The sequence below is a fragment of the Balaenoptera borealis genome (genome assembly GCF_965194805.1).
Source record: "Balaenoptera borealis genome assembly, chromosome: 6".
Lineage (NCBI taxonomy): Eukaryota > Metazoa > Chordata > Mammalia > Artiodactyla > Balaenopteridae > Balaenoptera > Balaenoptera borealis.
Genome location: NC_138863.1, coordinates 13,454,695 through 13,478,662, shown reverse-complemented (window position 1 = coordinate 13,478,662; position 23,968 = coordinate 13,454,695). Strand labels below are relative to the sequence as shown.

Genomic DNA, 23,968 nt, shown 5'->3' with positions numbered 1-23,968 from the left:
TGGTGGGAGGTCACTGGGCACCTCAGGGGAGGAAGTGGTAGGGACAGAGGACTAAGAAACATTTATAAAATGGTAAGGAAGATGAAGAAAAGGAGATGAAAAGGTATATTAAGGAATCATATATAATGAATCATATATAATGAATGTGTGATATTATGATTTATAATAAGAAATATAAATTTGGTCTTCATCTGCCTTTATGACACTGAGCTCCTAAAACCCTTGGAATTTCCTAAGAGCATGATGAAGGTATTTTTTGTTATGTTAATGAGATGACTTTTGGACAGGGTGGGGGGTGGGAGGTTGGTTTCCATGAGAACCAACAATGTGATTAGAGAGTTGGACCTTTCCGTCCCACCTCCCTGACCTCTGGGGAGATCAAGTGGGGTTTGAGGTTGAATCAGTGTTTTAAGAGCCAATGACTTAATCAACGATGCCTGTGTAATGAAGTCTTTATAAAAACCCAAAAGGATGGTGTTTGGAGAGCTTCTGGGTTGGTGAACACCTGGAGACTGGGGGACACTGGTGCCTTTCCCCATACCTTGCCCTATGCACCCCTTCCATCTGGCTGTTCCTGAGTTATATCCTTCTATAGTAAACCAGTGATCTAGTAAGTAAAATGTTTCTCTGAGTTCTGTGAGCTGCTTTAGCAAATTAGTCGAACCGGAGAGGGGATCATGGGAACCTGTGACTTATAGCCAGTGGACCAGAAGTACAGATAACAACTTGGACTTGCACCTGGCAACTGAAGTCCAAGGAGGGGGTGGCTGGAACCTCCAATCTATAGCCGGTGGGTCAGAAGCACAGGTGATAACCTAGACTTGTGTTTGGCATCTGACATGGGATCGGGGGTAGCCTCGTAGGACTGAGCTTAACCTGTGAGATCTGACGTGACCTCCAGGTAGGCGGTGTTAGAACCGAGTTAAATTAAGGACACCCAGCTGGTGTCACACAGAATTTCTTGGTGTGGGGAAAAACCTCCACACACTGGGTGACCAGAGGTGTCAGAAATGAAGTGTTTTGTATGAGGAGTAAAGGAGACACATACGAAAGAGAAGACAGGTGGAAAACTGAAGTCTTCCAACTGAGAATGCTAGATAAGGTTTGTGTCAAAAACCACAGTGGAAACTGCCACCAATTGAGGGACTCTCTGCATTAAGAAACTTTTGTACTGCTGTCATCTGGGAAATAAAAGATGGGGGGATCATGGTGTTACTTTCTGTCCACTGTGCCCCCTCCCTGCCCCCCTCTGACAAATGGTCCACCTCCTGCTCAGATAGTTGTAAAAACATCGTCATGGAGCTAAGCTCTGCCCAGTTTGGCTTGGCAGTTCTTCTCCACCTTGTCTCTCTCTGGATTTAACTCTGCCCCCTCTCCTAGCACTCAGTCTCGAGGAAAGTAAGGTCATTCTTGGTTCAATTGCAGGTACTAATCCTAAGTCCATTTTGAAAGTGTCTTCTCTGCAGCTACGCAGCATCTGAGCTAGCTGTTCCCTATCGCTTCAGCCACAGGCAGAGTCCTCAGATCCAGTTTCAACTTACACTTCTCCATTTCTGTGGTCTGGAGTGAATTCAGATCCCCTGTTGACTCCTGTTTCTTTACTTCCTTCCACCTTGTCCATTTATAGCATTCATCCCTGCTTTACGTTGTATTCCAACCCTGATTCCGTCTCATCTCATCGTTTCCTGGAACCATCATCCTGGTTCCTGGGACCCCATCCTGTGCTTCCTTTCAGCTAACTGGTTCATTGTAAAGTAGCCTAAGTAGGTAACTGTGAATGTTTGTATAAAACAGTATCAGTAAGTAAGGAAGCACAGATGACCAGGGAGAAGCTGTCCACATTAACGTGGAAGAGTAAAGATAAAAAAACAGACTTGAAAGACAACAGCACAAGACATTTAATAAAACGACATATGTAGGAGATACAAATATTTCAGATTACATCCTCCATCTATAGTTTTCTACAATTTTCAATTTTCTATTAAAGTGCTAACAGGCTATGACTAAAGAGGAGGAGGGATTTTCATTTGTAGCCAATGTCTTCTAAACACTTTGAAATCCTGCAGATTAATTATCCACAGGCCAGTAACAACTTAAAAATAACAACTCACATTTACTTAAATAAATTTTGCATGTTTTTCTGATGGTACAGATGACTGATATCATAACTCAATTCAATAGTATATTTAATCTTTCTAAATTAGGATATGTAACTTAGGAAGGAAACTGTCTTTTTATTAACCTCCGCCCTATGCACCAGAGATCATACTGAACGATTGGATAAAAAAAGAAAAATAAAAATAGAAAGACAGTTAAAGAGAAAACCTTCAACTACAGAACACCATACACACTTCGAAAATTAAGGGAAGTAGTTCTACTTGATGATCTAACAAGTAAGTTCCATTTTCCTCAAACTTTTCTTATAATGCAGTTGCATTGTCTCGTATTGTATGTTGTCTGTGATAAGTGGATTAAAACACAGAAAGGGATTTCTTAGACAAGACACCTGAAAACTGGATTAATAAGGGAAGCTTCCAAAACAATAAAAATTTCCAACAGGGTTAAACAAACAGCTTCAAACGGCATTTGAAGAAAACCAAATAAACAAAATTGTCAGTCTGGGTCATGAGAGTATAAAGTTTGGGTTGTATACCACTTAGGAAGTCACAGACTTCCGGTTAAGTATTCTAGACTACTATGATACTAAACCATTTCTAAATTTGTCTTAGAGCAAGAAATGGTTTGTTGAATTCAGAATCCCCACAATCATTATAAAAACACAATCTGTGATAATTATTTCCAGCGATCATTATTTCTCCTTTCACCACAATATATAAGTATATCCAAAAATTCAAAAATTCAAAAATTCAAAAGAAATCATTGTTTTATTCTCTGACCTAACTGTAAGCCTTATCTTCATTTGTTGGGCATTTTGACACTTGAATTGCTTCTTCCTTATCACCTATCCAGTCATCTCAGAAGCAGGTCTCGAGATGTTGGTTTAGCTTTTGAAAAGCTTAGATGAATGTGCTGTGGAAAGTCCAATCTGGTTTTGGATGGGCTTCAGCTAAGCTGGGCTTCAGTGGGAGCCAGGGTGGGAAATGGCATTTCTAAGGCAAACCTCACTGACACACAGAGTGATCTGGGACCCCCGTGAGCACTCAGCTTGATGCAATTCAGAATTTTGTCTACTGAGTGGCTCTGTCATTGAAAAAGGGTCCCGGGAGGAAGGAGTCACCTATAGCCCAGTGGCTTCAACGTTGCAGTCACTGAAAAGACAATCTCACTCCACAATTATACCCCCCTTCCTCTGCCCTTGGAAATGGAGACATTTTACTTGGTTTTATTAATACTCCATAACACTTGCAACTCATAAATTTTTACAATGTTCAAATCATGTTCAGAATCCACATGATCAAAATGAATTCCAGTAAACAATCTTAAGACAGGGCAGGTATTGTTAGGAGCATTTTACGGAAGGGGCAGCTGAGGCTCAGAGCGATTTAAGTAACCTGCCCAAGGTCACATGGACGGTGGGTGAGAGAGTCAGAATTACCCCCTAGTCCTCTAATTACATGCTTCACTTTCTTGGAGTCTCTTTTTTTTTTTCTAAAATGAAAGCCCAGGATAATACCTAAGGATGGATTGAGCAATTCCCTACTCAACAGAAGAGACAACCTGTGAAAGAAGATATGCCTATCTTAGGAGGACCAAAAGCAGGCAACAGCAGCAGGGAGTCCCAGCGCCTTCTACAGAAGAAAGCGAATCACTGTATGAATGATCTTAATTAAATGTGAATGCACAGCTACTGAATGCTGTGGGAAAACACTCCATCCTTACTGGCTGCTTTCCCCATAGTTCTCAGTAGCAACACCTTCAAATGCAATTAAGATAATTCATGGAGTGATTAGCTTCATTATATGGAGACACACCAGGGACTGTCCTAATGCCAAATCCTGTGTGTGGTCTCTGTAAGATAGACACGTTCTTCTCCTGTGTGTTATCTCTTTTAGTGGACACAAAAAGAAGTAAACCTTATGGTGACATAACCCTTGGAACTTCTAAATTCCACTGAGAGAAAGGCAGCTAGGAAATTAACATTTTTTGGACTGGTCTGAAGGTTAACATAATCTCAAACCAAACAAGTTTTCAAACACTTATCCTCTTTAACAGGTTGATGGTAAACAACCTATGAGGCTTTTATGGGGCTGGTAGAGAAGTCACAACTGAGCATCCTTTGGGGCCAGTGGGGACCAAGAGGTTAGGTTCCGAACTCTGCATATTCCCATTATGAAACATTGAGTGGAAAGACCCGGGCACATCCCATGGGAACAAGGTCAAGGCGGTCAATTACCCATGTTTCCCAGTGGGAGACGTGTACTACTAAGATCCTGTGGTAGAAATAGCAAGGCATCAATCCTATGAACCAGACCTCCAGTAAATTCTACTCCCACTAAATTACCACCAGACAGATTGTAAGTATAAAGACAACCACTATTACCTGAGACAGAGTATTCCGTGCCTGATTTTGGCCTATCAAAGACTGAGTGACTATTCATTAATCTGATTATTCATATTTATTCAATGACTATTCATAAACAATCACTATATTATCAAATGTATATATATTTTTTAAGCTGTTCTGTTTCTAGATTAAAGGTGTTTATATAAACAAAAAGATTATTTACCCCTAGAGCAGTGGTTCTCCACCTGGAAGATCACCCTCCCTGCCCAAGGTGACATTTGGCAATGCTTGGAGACATTTTTGCTTGTCAAAATGGGGCAGAGCTTTCCACCAGCATCTAGTGGTTAAGGCCCAGGATGTCACTAAATATTGTACAATGCACAGGCAGCCCCAAACAACAAAGAACTCTCCAACCCAAAATGACAGTATGCTGAGCTGAAGAACCCCTGCCTTGAAGAAAAGCGAGCAAAACTTGAACCACCTGGTAAAATAAACATTTCTGTAAAAAGAGCTACCCGGTCATGTTGTTGTAGCCATTTATCATATAAAGTGGGCCACATTACATGTGAATCACTGAAGCTCTAGCCATCCACCCTGATACTCAGCTACCCATAGTTCTTACAGATAGAAATCTAGAATTCTGTAATAAGTACACTTTTCCAGATTTCTCATTTTGTTTAAGAATACTAAAGCAAAAACATTTTTTAACAATAGACAAAACCAAATCTTTTTACCTTTAAAACTTACCAATTTTTCCTCTCTTCCTTGGCTCATTTAATTAAATACTTATTTACATTTCCTTTCGTATTTTGGGTTGCTCTTTCTAAGAACTTTAAAACAAATCATGAGTGGTACATGATAAAAATAGAGCAGTAATACTCTTTTAAAAACACAACTGTAGGGACTTCCCTGGTGGCCCAGGGGTTAAGAATCTGCCTACCAATGCAGGGGACACGGGTTCGAGACCTAGTCCGGGAAGATCCCACATGCTGCCGAGCAACTAAGCCTGTGTGCCACAACTGCTGAGCCTGTGCTCTAGAGCCCGCGAGCCACAACTACTGAGCCTGCGTGCCACAACTCCTGAAGCCCATGCACCTACAGCCCGTGCTCCACAACAAAAGAAGCCACTGCAATGAGAAGTCCATGCACCACAACGAAGACCCAACACAGCCAAAAATAAATAAATAAATTAAAACAAAACAAAAGGAAAAAAAACACAACTGTATACAAGTCATCAATTGGGGTCTTAATTGAGGCAATGGTAGGCTTTTCTTTAAAAAAGAGAATATTCTAGTAGTATTTTAACTATTTAAATCCTGTATCAACATGTTTTAAAATAATGATGGAAGTAATTCCAATATTCCAAATAAGTCAGTAATGTTTTAGCTACTTCCAACCTCTTCCAATATGTTTTAAACTAATGATGGAAGTAATTAAAAAATAATGATGTAAGTAAAAAAGGATATTTATGAACCGGGTTGAATATTCTGTTCCATCTAAGACCTTGCCCATAGCCTAGGTTAGCATACCACTCCAGAACTAATCTTTTTTTTTTTTTTTTAAAGTATTGAAGAAAAGATGGAAAGCAAACAACATTCAGATACCTACAGAACTAAATCTGTGGATTTCTTCTTGATTTTTTCTCCTCATTGTTCGTCTCTTCTTCCAAAATTCACTGGGATCCCGTTTAAAAACCTTTCCTCGGAAGCTCATTGTATTGTTGTTATTTGAGTGGCAAGGTATTTAAAAATATCAATTTCTTTAAGCTTCTTCCTTCTGAAGCTTCACCAGGCCGAACAAATTTTTCTTCTCTGGTAAAAAGGGAAATGCTCATGCTACATTAACATAACTGAACAGAAAGGAAAAGAAAACCGACAAGTTACTGCTTCCTGTGAGTGAGTAACTACCAGCTGTTCAGAAGTGCTTTTGTGCATGTATTCTCCCTAATCACCTGCTTTAAAGCAAGATGAAAAACACAAAATGACTTTGGATGTTTAAGAGAATTGCTCACAGCTAAATAAACCATAGGATGTAAACTCACCCTTGGAACCAAGTCAAGACTGAATCAAAGAGCTAATTTATGGTAGGCTGCCATGTCTGTCAGTGTAAAACAGCCATCCAAATTTTATCACTGCGGCTAGATCCCAAAGATGAACTGTAATAATCGTTTGGTCATGTATGCGTAGATTACATTAACGGTCTTTCCAGGGAGGTGCCCGAGAGGATCACTTAGCCACAAGGGGAAAATATTAGAATTCTATTTATATTAGTCATCAAAATAGAGAAACTGTGCTTTACTAATATTTAACATAACACATTGACATCTTCATTCTCTATGTCAAATGGTTACAAATAGTCAAATAGTTAATTCCCTAATCTTTAGATCTTTACTCCCTTTCTCTGGGGCAATTTAAAAGTGCACCTCTCCCCTCAAACCCACCCCAGTGCTCCTTCCTGTTTTATTTTTCCCCATGGCACTTACTAGCATGTGACGCTACTATACATTTTCCTTATTTTACTTACGGACCGTCATTCGCCACTAGATTCTATGCCACAAGAGTGTGGGAATTTTTTTGCTTCATTCACTGTGTCTTCAGTGATCAAAACCACGCCTGGCTTCCAGAAGATTCTCAGTATATATATATACTTGTTTAATAAAAGAATAAATGAAGGACATATATATTGTGCTTAACAATGAACCTTATCCCCTATGTATATTGTGTTTTGAAATATTAGCTATTGGTAAGGACTATATAATTTATAAATACACACAGAGGATGGGAGTGCAGCCAACTTTTTTCTACGAAGTGCATGAGATAAGAAATATTTGGAGGCCACAGGACTAGGAAATAATTGATTAGATTAAACATTAGAAAGCTGGGTTCTAAAAAACCCAGCTAAAAAATGATTCTAAAAAACGATTGTTCTAAAAAACGATTGTTGTGGGAAACATTCATTCAGTTTCTTCAAGAAAAACGATTGTTGTGGGAGACATTCATTCAGTTTCTTCAAGAGTTTGTTTCTTCATCTGCAGGGTGGACCCCCTCAACGGAGGTGTCCATCGGTGTGATGCAGGTGCTAAAGGAACCATTGATTGTATAGGAAGCACTCTGGGGTTTGAAAGATGGTTGAAGGAATATTTCCATCAAGGACTGATCTTCACAACCACCGAGACACAAGCTCCTACCAGCTTTCCCAGGAGATGAGTCCTGAGCAAGGGGCATTTTGAAGGGAGTAACTGTCAGGGAGTCAGTTCCACAGACACTCGTTGGGGCACCTTTGCACAGAGGGCAGTGTGATGTGCAGTGTGGACGCAAGCAGGAAGCTTAACCAGGTGAGCAATTTCTGTGCAAAAGGCTCTCAGTATTCTGGGAGTTTTGAACTTTAAGAAAGAAAAATAACAAGGCTGCTATTGCATGTGTGTTTTAGCTGGAAGCAGGACTCAGGGTACAGATGGGAACGGGGAGAGCGACCAGAGGAGGGGAACAATGAGTAAACACAATGAGTCGGGGGTTTTGTGGGGGGCTTTTGCTCCAGAGCCTTGCCTTCTCTTTCTAGAGCTCAACGCGGTTAATGGTGCAGGCCCCGATGTCTGCCACCGATGATGCCAGCTTGCCCCCCAGGAGCGAATGGTCCCACATATCCATGTGGCTTTTCCTCAGCTTCCTTCCATCTTTACTTGAAATGTCTCTTCCTCAGAAAGCCTCCTCTGATGGCTTTGGATGCTCCCCCCTTGCCTTTGTGTGTGGTGGGGGAGGAGGGGGTCCTAGACAAGATGGGATAAGAAGTTCGTATCTCACCCTGAGAAGCCACTTCTGCAAACATAGTTCTGATTCTGTAATGAAGGCGGCTACCCTCAGGGGAGCTCCCACTCAACCAGCTAGTTCCAAAGACAAGGCACTAATAGATGCCATTTGCTTATTTAATAAGCCTCATTATTGATTATTATTTAATCTGTAATAAGCCTTCCCCTTTATCATGGTTGCTTTATCCTGACATAGGCCATATCCCAATAGTATTTCCCCAATAAAGACCAGATTTAGTTGATGCACATATGTATCGCCCAGACTCTAGCCTCTTGTGTACCTCTACCTTCTCATGCAGAGATTTGTGCAAGACAGGCAAAAAGAGATACCGCTGGGCTTCCCTGGTGGCGCAGTGGTTGAGAATCTGCCTGCCAATGCAGGGGACACGGGTTCGAGCCCTGGTCTGGGAAGATCCCACATGCCGCGGAGCAACTGGGCCCGTGAGCCACAACTACTGAGCCTGTGCGTCCGGAGCCTGTGCTCCGCAACAAGAGAGGCCGCGACAGTGAGAGGCCCGCGCACCACGATGAAGAGTGGCTCCTGCTTGCCACAACTAGAGAAAGCCCTCACACAGAAACGAAGACCCAACACAGCCAAAAATAAAAAATTAATTAATTAATTAAAAAAAAAAAAAGAGATATCACTTATTCCTTGCCGAAGTATGGAGGCCTTGCCAAAGTATGGAGACCGAGGAAACTTCTTTCAAAAACTATGAGCAAAATAGCAAGATGCTACAAAAATAACAACTGAGGAGGTAAACTATATTGTTATTCTGTAATTGGTTTAAGTAGGCATCCAAAGACTCCACAGAGCAGAAGCCCTTTTGATCCATGGTCATGGGATATATAGAAATTCCACTGTCTGTCTTTCGCTCTTATCAACGTTCACACTCTGAGTAACTCTTTGGCATCTGTTGGATGAGCAGGTACATTATAGCACATGCAGAATTTTCAGATTTAACTTTCTTCCGTATATGATGAGAGTCTGCCTTTTTGTGTCACCTGATTTCCCGAGTATGTAAGATTATGTTTCTATTTTAATAGCTGAAAGTCGTATTTCACAACCCTTTTGGATCATGGACCTATTTGAGAATCTAACAAAACTGGACTCACTCACCAGGAAAATGTAAGGACTCAGAAAATGTGTGTGCATGGTCGGGGGTCACCAATCTCTGAGGTCCATCTGGGGACCCGCTTATTCATGTTACCCTAAATCCCTAGCTCATAGTTTTAGAAGATAGGAATGTTGTCTTATAAGGAAGCATTTAATAATCTTGAGCAACTCGTAAGTGACTTCCTCTCTTTCTAACAGTTGCATCTCGTCTCTCCTCTATTCCTCTTTAGGCGCCACAGTTCTTTATCCTCGAGTCCCTCCCACTTCCCGACTTCTGCAATGTGAGAATGACTCATTTCTCTCCTTGCTAAGCTGTTGATTGCAGCTACCTTTAATATTGGCAAAAGGAGGCATTGCCGGGCAGTATACGGGGATGTCAGAAAGACATAACCTGTGGTGACTGCAAAGGAGGAGAAAATCCGGTAGCATGGAGTTCAGTGTTCCATGGGATGGCACAGTTGAGCTTCTACTGAGCTTCGCCCTCCTTGATTTCAGACCAAGTCTGTTTCTCCAGCATTCTGTGATACCCCACGCCATTCCAAAAAATTCCTTTTCTGCTTAAGTTCGGACACTTGTTGACAATCAAAGAACCTAACTAGGGCACTGGGCAAGAATGGGCAATAAAGAGAAATCAGAGATTAGCTGGCTCAACCACAAGGAATCACTGTCAAGTTCATTAGTAAAGAAATCCGGTACCAATCAATGATCAGAATTAATTACTATACTCAAGGCATTGCTGTGCTTCGCGAGAAATATGTAATACTCTTCCTAGCCTTGAGAAGCTTGTACCTGACAGAGGAGTTCACTAAAATGTAAAGGAGACTGGGAAAGCTTTTATAATAAAGACAGGACCTAAGGGAGACTTTGAATAGGTTTGAGCCAAATAGATGGGAGAAGGGTAAAGGATACTCTAGGAAAGAGGAATGTAGCATAGAGAAGGCATAAGATACAATGGTTAAAACCATGGGATCTGGAATCTGCTTAGAGGCAGCTCCTGGGTCCACGCTTCCTAACTGTATATCCTCAACCAATACCTACCCTCTCCAGGCCTCAGTTTTCTCATCTGTAAAATAGGGAGAGCATAGTGGATACCTCACAGAGTTTTTGTGAGTATAAATGAGATGACACTTTAAAATTTCAACACATTGCCTGGTACAGTTACCATAACTATTCGTTATCACAGAAACTAAGAGGCAGGCCAAGAAAGAATATTTAAGAAAAAGTAGGAAGTCCAGCTTGTCTATAGCCAAGGGCTGAGTAGGAGAGTAGAGGCAGAAACAATTGAAAATAGAAGCCAGGACCAGTTCATGGAAGGCTTTGAATGCCAAGATGATGAAAGTTTCCATGGTATCCCGAAAGCCATGGGAAACCACTGAAGGATTTTTTTTTTTTAAACATCTTTATTGGAGTATAATTGCTTTACAATGGTGTGTTAGTTTCTGCTTTATAACAAAGTGAATTGGTTATACATACACATATGTCCCCATATCTCTTCCCTCTTGCAGCTCCCTCCCTCCCACCCTCCCTATCCCACCCCTCTAGGTGGTCACAAAGCACCGAGCTGATCTCCCTGTGCTATGCAGCTGCTTCCCACTAGCTATCTATTTTACGTTTGGTAGTGTATATATGTCTATGCCACTCTCTCACTTTGTCCTATGGATTTTTGAATTATGATTAAAATAGTGCCTTTGGAAGATTCATTTGATAATTACACGTAGGCTAGATTTTGGGGAATATGATCCATTAACCCAGATTTTAACATAGAGTGGTGGAGGGCAGAAAACTTGGCATCAGAATTATAACCATAGACTTCACAGATGAAGATCTGGCAATTAAATGGAAAATGAATGATAGTTGAAATTTATCAAGCAAGTACTAGGTGCTGGGTGCTGATCTAAATATTTATAGTGCCTTATTTAAACCATGCAACAACCCTGTGAGGTAGGTATTACTATTACTGTTATCACCACTTAGTTTTACAGAGGAAGATACTTGGGTCTTGAGAAGTTAAGCAATTGGTCCAAGGTTCCAAAGCACGTAAGTAGCACAGCTGGGATTTAAACCCAGGCCGTCCAGCTCCAGAGCTCATGCTCTTAGCCAGAAGAGAGGTCCAAAGATGCCAGCAGGTTTCTGAGTCTGGCCATCAAGGAGATGGATAATATGTCTGAGGGAAAAAGGGTGGCAAGAAGAGAGGACTTCTTTTCCACTAATGCTGATTTAGACATGTCAAGAAGATAGAAAAATGGGCATTTTCAGCACCACTGTTATACGTGTGCCTGGAACTCAGGAAAGAGTCAGGACTGGAGATATCCAGGTGACAGTCATCGAAAGAGTTAAAATTCAAAATCTGAAAGTAAACTGAATTTTTGGAGAACAGAGTAGCATAAAATTGAGAACACAATCCTGAAATTCTTTTATATATGATAAATAGAAGGCAACTTAGGAAACTGAGAAGGCATAGAGATACTGGGGGGAAACTATCAGGGCAGTGTGGTGTCCAGATGCACGGGGGGCGGGGGGAGTTTAAGGAGGGTGACACACGGCATCTGGGCAGAGATGGAGGTAGGACCCGAGGATGTCCAAAAAGATCCAGCATGAGAGATAAGCAAGATGAAAACTAAGGACCTTGTAGTCTTGGATCAAGACAGATCTATATTTGAATCCTCTTCAGCCATCTACTAGATAACCTCCAGCAAGTTACTTGACCCCTGTCTTCCTATTTCTTATATTTACAATGGAGCAATTAGTATACAGCTTACAAGACTGTCATGAAATAATATATGTTATTACTCAGCATTGAGGAAAAAAATACACATGTGTATATATAATTGCTAAGATTCCTATATATACATATATGTAAAGTATTATTTATTGACTATGATTGGTATTTACCAGGTCTAGCTAGGTACGTATTCATGTATATGCATGTACCTAACAAAATACACAGATGCACAAATTCTTATATGTGTATTCAAAGTCTGGCTCCATGGTGTCCAGAAAGAGAAACTAAGTTTGCAGTTTTCAGTAGATAAGAGTCTGGGTATTTGGAATTTAATTAAGATGGTAAGTCTTCACCATGTTTTAGAAGAAATAGGAATTTGAATGCTAAGATATCAGAAATTTGAGGAAAAGTTCTAATAGTCTGTATTAGTTTTCTATTGCTGCTGTAACAGATTACCACACATTTATTGGCTTAAATCAACACCCGCTTGTTATCTCATAGTTTTTGTGGGTCAGAAATCTGGGTATGATACAGCTCAGCTGATTCTCCACTTGGAGCCTCCCAAGGCTGAAATCCAAGTGTCAGCAGGGTGGTGTCCCTTTCTGGAGGCTCCAGAGGAGACCCTGGTTCCAGGCTCATTCAGGTTGTTGGCAGAATTCAATTCCTTGCAGTTGCAGGACTGAGGTCCCAGTTTCCTGCTGTCTGTCAGCCAGGGGTCATTGTCAGCTTCTAGAGGCCGCCTGCATTCTCTGGCCCATGTCCCCTTTCTAAGCCAGCAACAATGGGTTGAACCCTTCTGAAATCTCTCTGACTTTTCCTTTTCTCCTAAATATCTCTTCTCTGCGTCTTTCTACTCTAGCTGGAGAAAAGTGTCGGCTCTTAAGGCCTCATGTGATTCGATTGGCTCCACCCAGACGATCTAGGATAATTTCTATATTTTAAGGCCAGCTGATAAGTAACCTTAATTTACATCCACAAAGTGCCTCCACAGCAGTACTAAGATGAGTGTTTCACTGAAGCATCAGAGAGTCTTGTTGAGGGGGAGAAGTATCTTTAGAAAACTGTCTCTCGCACAGTCTTGTTCTGGACCACAGCTTGCTTTTTACACCTATCTTTTGAAGACAATGTTAACATCAAGAATGCACTGAGAAGAAGGTGTAGGCAGGACAGTACTTGGCCTTTGAATTTCTGCTGAACAGTGAGGTGGGATGCAGGTTTCAGTGGAGCCAAGAAATGAGTGAGAGGAAATAGACATTTGGCTTATAGGTCACTTCCTGGAAAAAGTTGGCAGTGAAATAAAGGTGAGAAAGAAAATCGTAGTTGTGGGGAGGGAGGGCAGAACCAGAGGCACATTTAGATGATGGGTATTGGTGAAGTAATCAAATACATAAACACAGAAAACAAAGGCAATAAGCTAAAGGCAACAAGCTCTGAGGTCATCTCTAAAATGTTTATGTTTGCACTGTATTTGAATAGGCTGTACAAACAGCAAATGACGTCCTCGTGGAATCTAAGAAACCAGAGGACAGAGATTTTTGTTTCGTTGAAAATGCATCTGAACCTGCTTAATCAACATTACCAAGAAAGTACCGTTAGGGATGCAGAGTAACTGAAACCCTGGTGGTTAAGACTTAGACAGCCACACACGACATCATACTTGAATCCACAAAACCTAATTCGAGCAGCTGGTAAAGTACTTTCTGTTCATTTCCACCTGCTTTCTTTACTAGCTTCTCATCCCATCTTATCTTTATTCCAATTTATTTTACCTGTGGAGCTTTTCAGCATTTATACTTCCTTGTTAGAGACCGTTTAGATAACTCATTTCATTTCATTTTTCTCTTCCATTTCCAATAGATTTTCCCTTTGCCTGAGGGTCTGTGTGCTTTACAGCCTCTCTCTCATAGGATGAAACAAGGCTGGTCCTCAGTGCTTCTCTAGGTCCTGCTCACCACTGTCTACTTTGTTTAGAGGAAGTAAAGCACCAGTAGCTACTTCCTCCCTCACTGTGGTCTCTCCTGAGCCCGGCCCCACGCAGAAGTGCTTCTGTAGCTCGTAGCACTGAAGCTCATTACTTCTGGCTACAAAGGTCAAGGCTGAATGGCTCTGAGTTACCCATGAGAGAGGCTTAGGTAGCTCAGGGGAGTTTCACTGAACACGACAAAACCTCATATTTCTAAGTGTAGAGCTTTCAGTGGGCAGTGTCTGTGGAATTCAGCAGTTTTTTTGTGTGTCTGCTAAACTCTAATGCAAATCGCATTAGTTTTAGTACGAAATATTTAGAAATTTCACGGAAAATAAAGAGAGCCCTGCAACATGAATTGCACTGAGGGAGAATGTAGACATGCCAAAAATAGAAACAGACTGCAGTTGTGTGTGTGTGTGCGTGCATGGTGTGTGCTGAGTGTGTGACATGTTTGTTGTGTGTGTGTACACGTGTGTAGCATAAACGATCTTTATTGCATTAAAATAATGTAGAGTATTCCTTTCATGGCCCTTCAAACATGTATTAAGTTGTAATAATATTTGTTTATATTATTGAAGTTAAGTAGGTCTCAGGAGGTAAGAATTCCCACTTAACCAGGATTTCATGGGGACAAGGGGGGTAAAGAACTCATTGCTTACAGTTCAGTGAGCCTATCTTAGAATCTAATAGCAATCAGTGAAGGGGTTTTAGTTTTTTCTTTTGAATCATGGACTTTATCACTGGTCACAGCCTTCCACTAGGAAAAATATTATAGCCTGTATATACTCATGTATCTTACCAGTAAGCATCTTGATACAATATTTAGGAAATGAGGAAAAGTGAGTTTAATTTTACCCTTTTTCTCAGTTTCCTGATGGGTATATAGGCACTTATCATCTATGGTGAAGTTTTTTCTGCTTTATGGTAAAGGCATCCAACCACCCTCAGGAAGTCAGCTTTAGCTTGATCTGGTGCAAAATGGGAAATCCCTAAGAAGCAAGAATTCATGCTTCTGGAGACCACATTTTAACTCACCCCCCCATGCCATCAAACTCAGAGCCAGAGCAGAAAAACATGACAATAACAACAACAAACATACAAAAGCTAATATATGATTTTTTAAGCTTATGTCTCACATGAATAATACAGCCTGGATTGTTAATGTTCTTTAAAAAGTCATGCAGCTAATTCTACACCTAGAATATAGTGTTCTTTTTCCATTAAAAACATAATCAACCACCAAGCAACTTATTTTCCCTGGACTGTTTTTCCTCTGTCTTTTAACGAAGACTGAAAGGCATTCTGGGTCGAGGGAGACGATTTGTCTCACAAATGATCAGGTGAAAGCACACAAATGGGAGTTGAGGGTCCAAATCAATGCTATTATCTTTGATCTGCTAAGGACTACTGCCCGACAGTAACTTCCCCCCGGAGACACATGCGTCTCTCTGCTGGCTGGCTGGATCCCATGCCAGCCTCCCACTGCTGGCAAAGTTAACTACAGACCTGAGTTATTTCTTTTAAAATAAAACAAGTACCCCAAATTGTCCTCCTCTAGTCTTTCCAATTGCTATTACCTTGCTTTCAATATGAATGTCACCCAATGTTTAATAATTACCTTGAAAATCATGTGTTTTATGGAAGAGCCAAGGTCTTTCAAATCTGTGAAGCTCCAATGGAAAAACTGGTTAATTTATATAACATCAGTATTACATATGTTTTAGTCTTGTGGTAGTCTTTCTGGTTTTGTTTTGTTTTGTTTTGTTTGAACTGCAGATGATGCGTCTTTACAAAGGGAGGGCGATGAGGCATTCTTACCTAAGCAATTTTGATGAGGAAATAGATTGCCACGTACATGCCAAACGCTGAACATGCAAGCGACCAACCATTCAGACCAAGGACTGCTTGCTAGTGGAGCTGACTGATAGTCTAGCTGCAATTTCTGCAACCTGTAAGCCCCACAAACCGTTTGTTTAATGGTGTCATAATGCATTTATAACTTTTTTAAGGCCTCTCTAAGGAGGCCTTAAAAAAGCTAATGTAATACTTTGATTTAAGTGTTTAATGCCTTGCATTGTAGAAATTGGAGAGTAATGGATGGGTCTTGGCTTTTCAATCAAGAGCTTCTTTGTGTTTTACAGAGGATTAATTGTTGGATTCTCTTTATTTAGCTGTGCACACTAGAGTACATTCTTGACCTTTGGATGCGTGGTAGCTCATCAAGGTCCCCAATTAAAGGCCAAATTGACTTCTTGCTCTTTCTTCTGCACCTCTCCAGGTGGACAAAGGAAAAACAACAGGAAAATGAAGATTGGATGGCTCTGAAAAGGGCACCAGTATCTACTGAATCTGGTTTATGAGAATGGGTACAAATGCTGAGAGGCTCTGAGGACATTTCCTAGTCCTGGTCCGGTTCTGGATATCAGTGATGGAGGGGATTAAGTCAGAGTGCCCACCCACAGTCCAGGCGGGAGATCACTGTACACACAAAACGACTACAGAAATATAAGAACGCAGCAATGAAGTGTCAAGTGAAGACTATGAGTAAAGAACAGGAGGTTAAGGTCAAGGGGGACTTCATACAGGCACAGAGACTTGAGTCCGGGCCTGGACAATGGTAATAACACAGGACATAGATGGGCCCCAGGCCGAGGAGCTGGAGTTTGTCCCTTGTGGAGAGATACTCCAAGAGGAAGACAATAGCAGGAGGATAGTAAGAGGAGCTGAGCTCTACCCAGATAACAGATAAAAGACCACATATTCATCATTCTCGAAGTCAAGGAGACCTTCCCGACCACACATGCACAGAAAGGTGCTTGAAGGTCAAAAAGGGAGGGGCGGCACCCCACAGTAGGTGATGTCAACCTACGCATAGGTCTCTTCACTAGAATCCATCTTGGCTAAGAGATGCGCCCACACACATGCGAGGACCCTGAGATGTACAAAATACAGACTCAGAACCGGGCAAAGCAAGATGACTGGCCAACGGAAACCTGGAAGAAATGCCCCATATAAGCGATTCAAACTACCACGAGGGCACGACTCTCTCTCTCTCTGAGCCCACCCGTGTGTGCCCATTCACACGCACTCTTTTTTCCTCCTAGTAAACACTTTACTTGTTTCACTGTTTCCTGTCTTTGTGGGAATTCATTTCTGCAAAGCCGAAGGGCCAGGGCCTTGTCACTGGTCCCTGGTCTAGTGGCTGGGATTCAGCGCTCTCACTGCCACGGCCTGACTTCAATCTCTGGCCGGGAACCGAAATCCTCCTTCAATTCGCTGCAGGCCTAGGCCACCCGAGATCAGTAGGACTTCGAAAGTCACCTTTATAAGAACCCCCAAAGCAGGCATTCTCCAGTATATGCAAGAATCACATGGGAAGGTTGTTAAAATTGTGGATTCCTGGGCTTATCCAGGACCTCAGTCGGTCTGACAGGAGGTCCAGGAATCTGGCTTTGCTAACAAACATCCACGTGATTCATTTGAAGATGCTACACAGACCACATTTTGAGAAACTATGACTCAGAAGCTGGTTCACTTAATTGTTTTCTTAGTCAGAAGAATCATATAATAGTATCCAATGGGGCATCACTCCCACTGCTAACTGTTTTTTGTTTTTTTTTTACTAGACTCAAGTCTTATTTGTAAAATCAAATATTTCCTTTTCTCTTAGGTATACTCAAAAAGAGGCAGAATTAGCTGACCAGCTACATTGCCCTAAACATTTAGGAGATGGAGGAGAAAACCCTGGAGCGTACCTAGCTGTTGAAAACTGGGCCTTAGACGTGCCCCATCTGTCCTTCGATTTCACTTCGTTTCTTCTTCATTGGCTATTTCTCTGCTTGGACTTTTGTAACCCTGGTCATACTGGCCTCTCAATTATTGTCTAAACAGATTTTCTTAAACTTGGCATTAGTGACATTTTGGGCCAGATCGTTCTCCTCGTAGGGGGTTGTCCTCTGCATTGCAAGATGTTTAGCAACACCCCTGGCTGGCCTCTACCCACTCGATGCCAGTAACACCCCCCGGCCCCCTGCTGTGGCAGCCAACAATGTCTTCAGACATCATCACATGTCCTCTGGAGGGTGGGGGAAGGAGGGAAAAATCACTCCTGCTTGAAAATCTCTGGTCCAAATCCTAATGCAAATTATTCTGCCTCAGTATTGCTTTGACGATGGCTTTCAGGCCCAGAGATCTCGGGGCAGATGATGGAAGTTTCTCTTCAGATCAGGGTTAGCTCCTACTGAAAGCCAAGTTGAGAATCACTTGGCATCTGGGTCTTTCGTTCCTCCTTGCTTGGAGGAACCCCGGGGCTACTGACTTTCAAGTCAGTCCCCTCTCTTATTCTCTATATGCCTCAAAATCCCACTATCGGAATTAGTCTATGAGTCTGGGTTTCTGTTCTGGGGTGTCCCTAATCAAGTGCAGCTATCACTTTTCTGGAAGAGATCCGAAGCCATTAGAATCTTCAGTAACTTAGCATGATACATCATAAGAGGCAAGCTGGCCACCTAGGCAAAGCCCCAAGGACGTGGAGATGAAGATAGACATTTTAACGGTGTGAAGGATAAAGCTGAGAGTGTGGTGTTTGCCATGGTGGGTAAGATCACTGCGCTGGAGTCAGTCGGCCTGTGTTTGATTACTGGCCTTCCTGCTTACTTGCTGGGGGTCTCCAGACAAGTTACTCAACCTCTCTGAATCTGAGCTTTTCACCTGTAAAATGAAGGTAACCATAGTACCTGTTTCACTGAGCACTGTGAGGCTTAATAAAAGAATATTTGCAAAGTGTTTAGCATAATGCCTGGAATATAAGAAAATGTTCAAAAGATGTTAGCTCTAAGTTTGGTTGTGGTGAGGAGGGGTCTTAAGCTGGGCTGTGTGTATTGGGCGGGGGGCGCAGACGTCCCAGCTGTTCACGCACTGAGCTTGGAGAGGTGGGGTGGGAGCACAAGAAGGGCGCTAGCTGCTTTGAAAGCAGCAGTAAAAGGGAAAGGACCTTCCAAAAATGGAGGGAGTGGCTAGGAGACCCCCTTGGCTTGGATGTGGATAATTAGGCTAAAAAGCCCCTCCTCCCATGCACACTCCATCCTTCCACAGCTGACCTCTTTGTGCTGTGTCTTGCAATACTGGTGATTTCATTTTGAAATCCCCACTGTGCACAGCTACAAAAGCTTCCAATTATCCTATTTCTGTCATCTCCCTTCATCCCACACAAAAGACCCAAATGCCAAGAAAGTTAAAGAAAGCCAAGATTTAACCAATATCATATGATTTTTTTCAATCTTTTCATGGTTACTTTTCTGCCTAAGCGAGACTGTAAATTCCCAGAGCAATGAACAGTGTTGTCTTTATGTCTGAACCGTGCTGGGTCCCTTACTGGCATGCGGCAAATACCAACACTGTAATTAGCAATTTGATGTTGTGAACAGAGAAAAGGGCATAGCACTTTCTTTTTCTCTTTCTTCTGCTTCTCTTGTTCCACAACTTTCTGAGGCCACAGCAAGGTATTAAAGTACACTGACAAGGAGACATTAAATCTGACTTTGCTCCCATTTGCAAGGATGTCACAGATTGGGAAGGAGATCCGTTACCTAGATTGTATCAAAAGATCTTTGGCAGCATTTAAAATTGGCCTCCCTCTTGCTTTGGTTGGCATTCAGGGTGATGGCTTCCGAAAGCAGTTTTGAATTCGTGTTCCCTTCTTAGCTCTCTGTGCCCATAACAGCTGAGTGGAGACTGCCGTTGAGAAGTCATTTCTTTTGTTCTTCTAGGCAGAGTGCATCTGTGGTCACAGTGAGAAGAGCATCGGATGGCAGTCAGGACTCCTGTATTCAAGAATCAGTCCATTCACTGATGGTCTAAGCAACCTTGGGCAAAGCAGTAACCTCTCCGGACTTCTTTGACCTAAAGTCTTTTTCATCTCTAAAATTTTTATGTGTTTAAATAAAACTTGTATTATCCATTTTCAGATAGTCTGATGACCAGGCTGAGAAAATAAGCTTTTTGTCTGTTTTATTTTAACCTCAACGGCCAATTGGAAAGGAAAGCAATCTGCAGTCAGAGCACCTCTTTCTGCACGCCAAGTCCAGATGGTGTAACCCCAAACGCTACCTGTGCCTCGCTCCCTGTTCCAGCTAGATTTCATTTCAGAAGTCAATAGCTGTGCCTTCTCACTAGATGACATTGTCCTTGACATGGGTCATAAACAGACCATTTAAAAGAATTTTGGCACTGTTCTCATACCCACTCATTGTACTGATAGTCTTTGACTTCCCTATCAGACATCTCCTCTACCCCCTCATCTTCCAGAGCTCATCCAACAAGTGCTCTGACCACACCTGGATTAAAAAGACACTTTTCTCTGAACTTGAGCCTTGAGAAGAAAGACACAAAGCTGTGGTATATACCAAAGCCTGCCCCAAACCCTGCACGTTACAGCTCCAGGGGCCCGCCTCCTACTTCCTGTGTTTATGAGGCCTTCTGGTGAGTTCTGCCTCAGTCTGATGGGCTCGCCCCACCTTCACTCTTTATTCCCCTTGATTTAGCTCAAGCCATTTTTTGTGTGTAACCATATAATTTTTGCAACCATTTGTTTATTTCCTCTGTAAATGGGTGCAGATATTGTGCTAAGTATTTAGGGAAATCAGAAAAGTACAATAACTTCTTTGCCTTCACAGAGCTTAGAGGAGATAGTTTGGCACATGCTGTAATGAGACGTTTGTATTAGAAAGCCCTAAAAATCAAACAAAGAAAAATCTCAATATTCTTTCCCCAAATATTCTCTTAAGTGCTAAAACCAACAAAAAGCTCATTACCTTTCCTTCCAAATACTATTTCACATGACTTTATCATCACGCTAATAACACCATCATCCATGTAGGTGATAAAATTGGGGACCTGATTCTCCTTTTCTTTTTTTTTAATGTAATTTTTATTTTCTATTGGAGTATAGTTGATTTACAATGTTGTGTTAGTTTCAGGTGTACAGCTAATTGATTCAGTTACACATATACATATATCCATTCCTTTCCAGATTCTTTTCCCACTGATTCTCCTTTTCAACTTCCCTTATCCCACATCTGCATAACCAGCCCATCACTAAACCTAATGTTCTCTTAATCATCCCTCTCACTGCAGCCATTTTCCTGTTTAAAGCCAGGTTTGACCACGTCATTCCCCAGGTCAGAAGCCTTAAATGGCATTCCCCTTGTCCATATTCGTGCTTCCCAAACTGTGCTCTAGAACTTCAGGATGTGTGGGCCAGTGTTCCAGATAAGAGATATTCAGTGTCAAATAAACTTGAGAAACAACGGATTGAACAAAGCTAAACTGGCCTTTTCACGGAAGAACTCTCAGAGCTTTAAATTTCCAATGTGCAATGTGCATCTCTCAAGGAGTGTGTACTAGGCAATATTTCCCACACCGATTTTTGCACAAAAGCATTTTCTTACACAGCACTTATTATTCTGTGTCACATAGTCTGAGAAATGGTCTCTGCAACCAGCATTCGTAGTGAGCCACCTGGTGAGACAGAATTTAAAATATTTGAGAAAAAGAAGATGACAGCGGCTTCTTTTCCAGAGTTGAGAGAAATTGCAGGGGTTTACATGACAAAGCAGGAAAGTCTGAATTAGGGCACATGCTGGGTTGCTTGGTGCTAAAACATTAAAGATGACAGCATGGTGGCTTCGGGGTAAGACTTCTGTACCTTTTCCAATTTTGGTCCTGTTCCTTCCCCAGAGTAAGCACCAGCCCAGACGCCCACTTCTCCCAGGAGAAGTATAACCAAGCTACTTGTGCACATCGGTTAGAGAAACACACAACTTAAATAAATACTTAAAGCAATTTGCTTAAATTGGACCAAAGGTAACATCTATTTAGGTATGTGGCTTTGGGTATATTGAACCTCTGTGAAATCTCAGCTTAACAGGATAAGGCAGGGACAGATTTTCATGGTTGTGTAGTAAGCACTGAATAAGCACTGCAGTCAGCATGGAAAATAATTCATGACCCAGTTAAGGTGAAAATATGGGACGTCTGAATCCTCCCTCCATCCCTGCCCTCCGCCTTTCCCCTTCAAGAGTTGGCAGTATCTCTAGTCTGGTTTGTAAACAGATTTTTAAAAGGATTTGTTGCATCTGATGCATTAGTATCCACATCTTCCACCTGCATTATGTTGCTGAAAATTACATTAAGTGTCAGATATTTATTACCACATTCCCCTCTTATTGTTTTACAGTCAAGAGAGGATAGTCTGACTTGTTATTATTCAATTATATCTGTGGAAATCTTTCTGAATTAGGAGTTGGGAGTGCACAATTTCTCGAAGTCAAAATATAATCTCTAGCCCTACATGGACATTAATATCAAAATCTTTTTCCACTCAGACCAGCCAAACATATTGTAACATATTACAGGCAGTGTAGTTCTCACTGGCTCCTTGAAGTTGGAACCTTGAATTAAAGTAAAACTGATGCAAATTTATAAGAGAATGACAATCAGGCAGCCTATGGCTCAACGTGGACCCACAATTGTGTTTTCCTGCCAACATTGTTTTAAAATATTTGAATTAGTTGCCAGCATTTAAAAATGGGAAGATTTTACATAAAAAGCCCTGGTTATTTGCTTCTCTTGGAAAATTCAAGATCTAATCATACTAATCCTCACTTCTTGTGTGTGTGTGTGTGTGTGTATTTTTTAAAAAATTTTATTGGAGTATAGTTGATTTACATTGTTGTGTTAGTTTCAGGGGTACAGCAAAGTGATTCAGTTATACATATACATATATTCATTCTTTTTCAGCTTCTTTTCTCATATAGATTATCACAGAATATTGAGTAGAGTTCCCTGTGCTATAACTAATCCTCCCTTCTGACATTGAAAAAATTGCCCAAGTGGAACAGTGGCCATACCCCGTGGATGGGCCATAGTTTCTTTAGTTTGCTCTGCTCCCCACCACTCCCTTTTGTCTCCTTGTCTAGCCTGATTCACTTGTTCCCTGCAAGGCCTATAGGCATTTGAGTTTGGAACCTTTGACTTAAAGTCACATTTAAGATCATGACTTTTAGAATGAAATGTCATTTGCAGCAACATGGATGCAACTAGAGATTATCATACTAAGTGAAGTAAGTCAGAAAGAGAAAGACAAATACCATATGATATCACTTATAGGTGGAATCTAAAATATGACACAAATGAACCTATCTATGAAGCAGAAATAGAATCAGGGACATAGAGAACAGACTGGTGGTTGCCAAGGGGGAGATGGGTAGGAGAGGGTTGGATTGGGAGTTTGGAAATAGCAGATGCAAACTGGTATATACAGAATGGATAAACAACAAGGTCCTACTGTATAGCACAGGGAACTATATTCAATATCCTGTGATAAACCATAAGGGAAATGAATATGAAAAAGAATGTATATATATGTATAACTGAGTCACTTTGCTGTACAGCAGTAATTAATACAACACTGTAATTCAACTATACTTCAATACAAAATAAATTTTAAAAAACCCAACATGACTTTTAGTAAGACTTGTAACCAGGAATCTGCAGGAAGCCTTGCTTGATCCCTCTACATTAAACAACAAGCCTAAAGATTTCTACTGCCAATACATTTGTAGTTAATCCAGGTCTATATTAGATGGCTAATTCACTCCTGAGAATTCCCCGTGTGTGAATAATGCACCAACATCTTTTTTTTTTTAAATTTAATTAATTAATTAATTTATTTTTGGCTGTGTTGGGTCTTCGTTTCTGTGCGAGGGTTTTCTCTAGTTGCGGCGAGCGGGGGCCACTCTTCATCGCGGTGCGCGGGCCTCTCACTATCGCGGCCTCTCTTGTTGCGGAGCACAGGCTCCAGATGCGCAGGCTCAGCAATTGTGGCTCACGGGCCT

General features: G+C 41.5%; 1 protein-coding gene across 10 annotated transcripts in view; it reads right to left on the bottom strand.

Annotated features, from left to right (window-relative positions):
- The window catches only part of DOCK10 (dedicator of cytokinesis 10), a 299,794-nt gene that overhangs the window by 183,992 nt on the left and 91,834 nt on the right, over positions 1-23,968 (bottom strand). Inside the window, exon 1 of one of the 10 annotated variants that reach the window (XM_082395838.1) lies at positions 6,074-10,877. The exons of 8 other annotated variants lie outside the window; for them this stretch is intronic. In XM_082395838.1, the coding sequence (XP_082251964.1) occupies positions 6,074-6,178 (105 nt within the window). In that variant the 5' untranslated portion in view covers positions 6,179-10,877. Of the gene's footprint in view, positions 1-6,073; positions 10,878-23,968 lie in introns of those variants that run through there. One more of the 10 variants, XM_082395840.1, reaches the window with a different exon arrangement.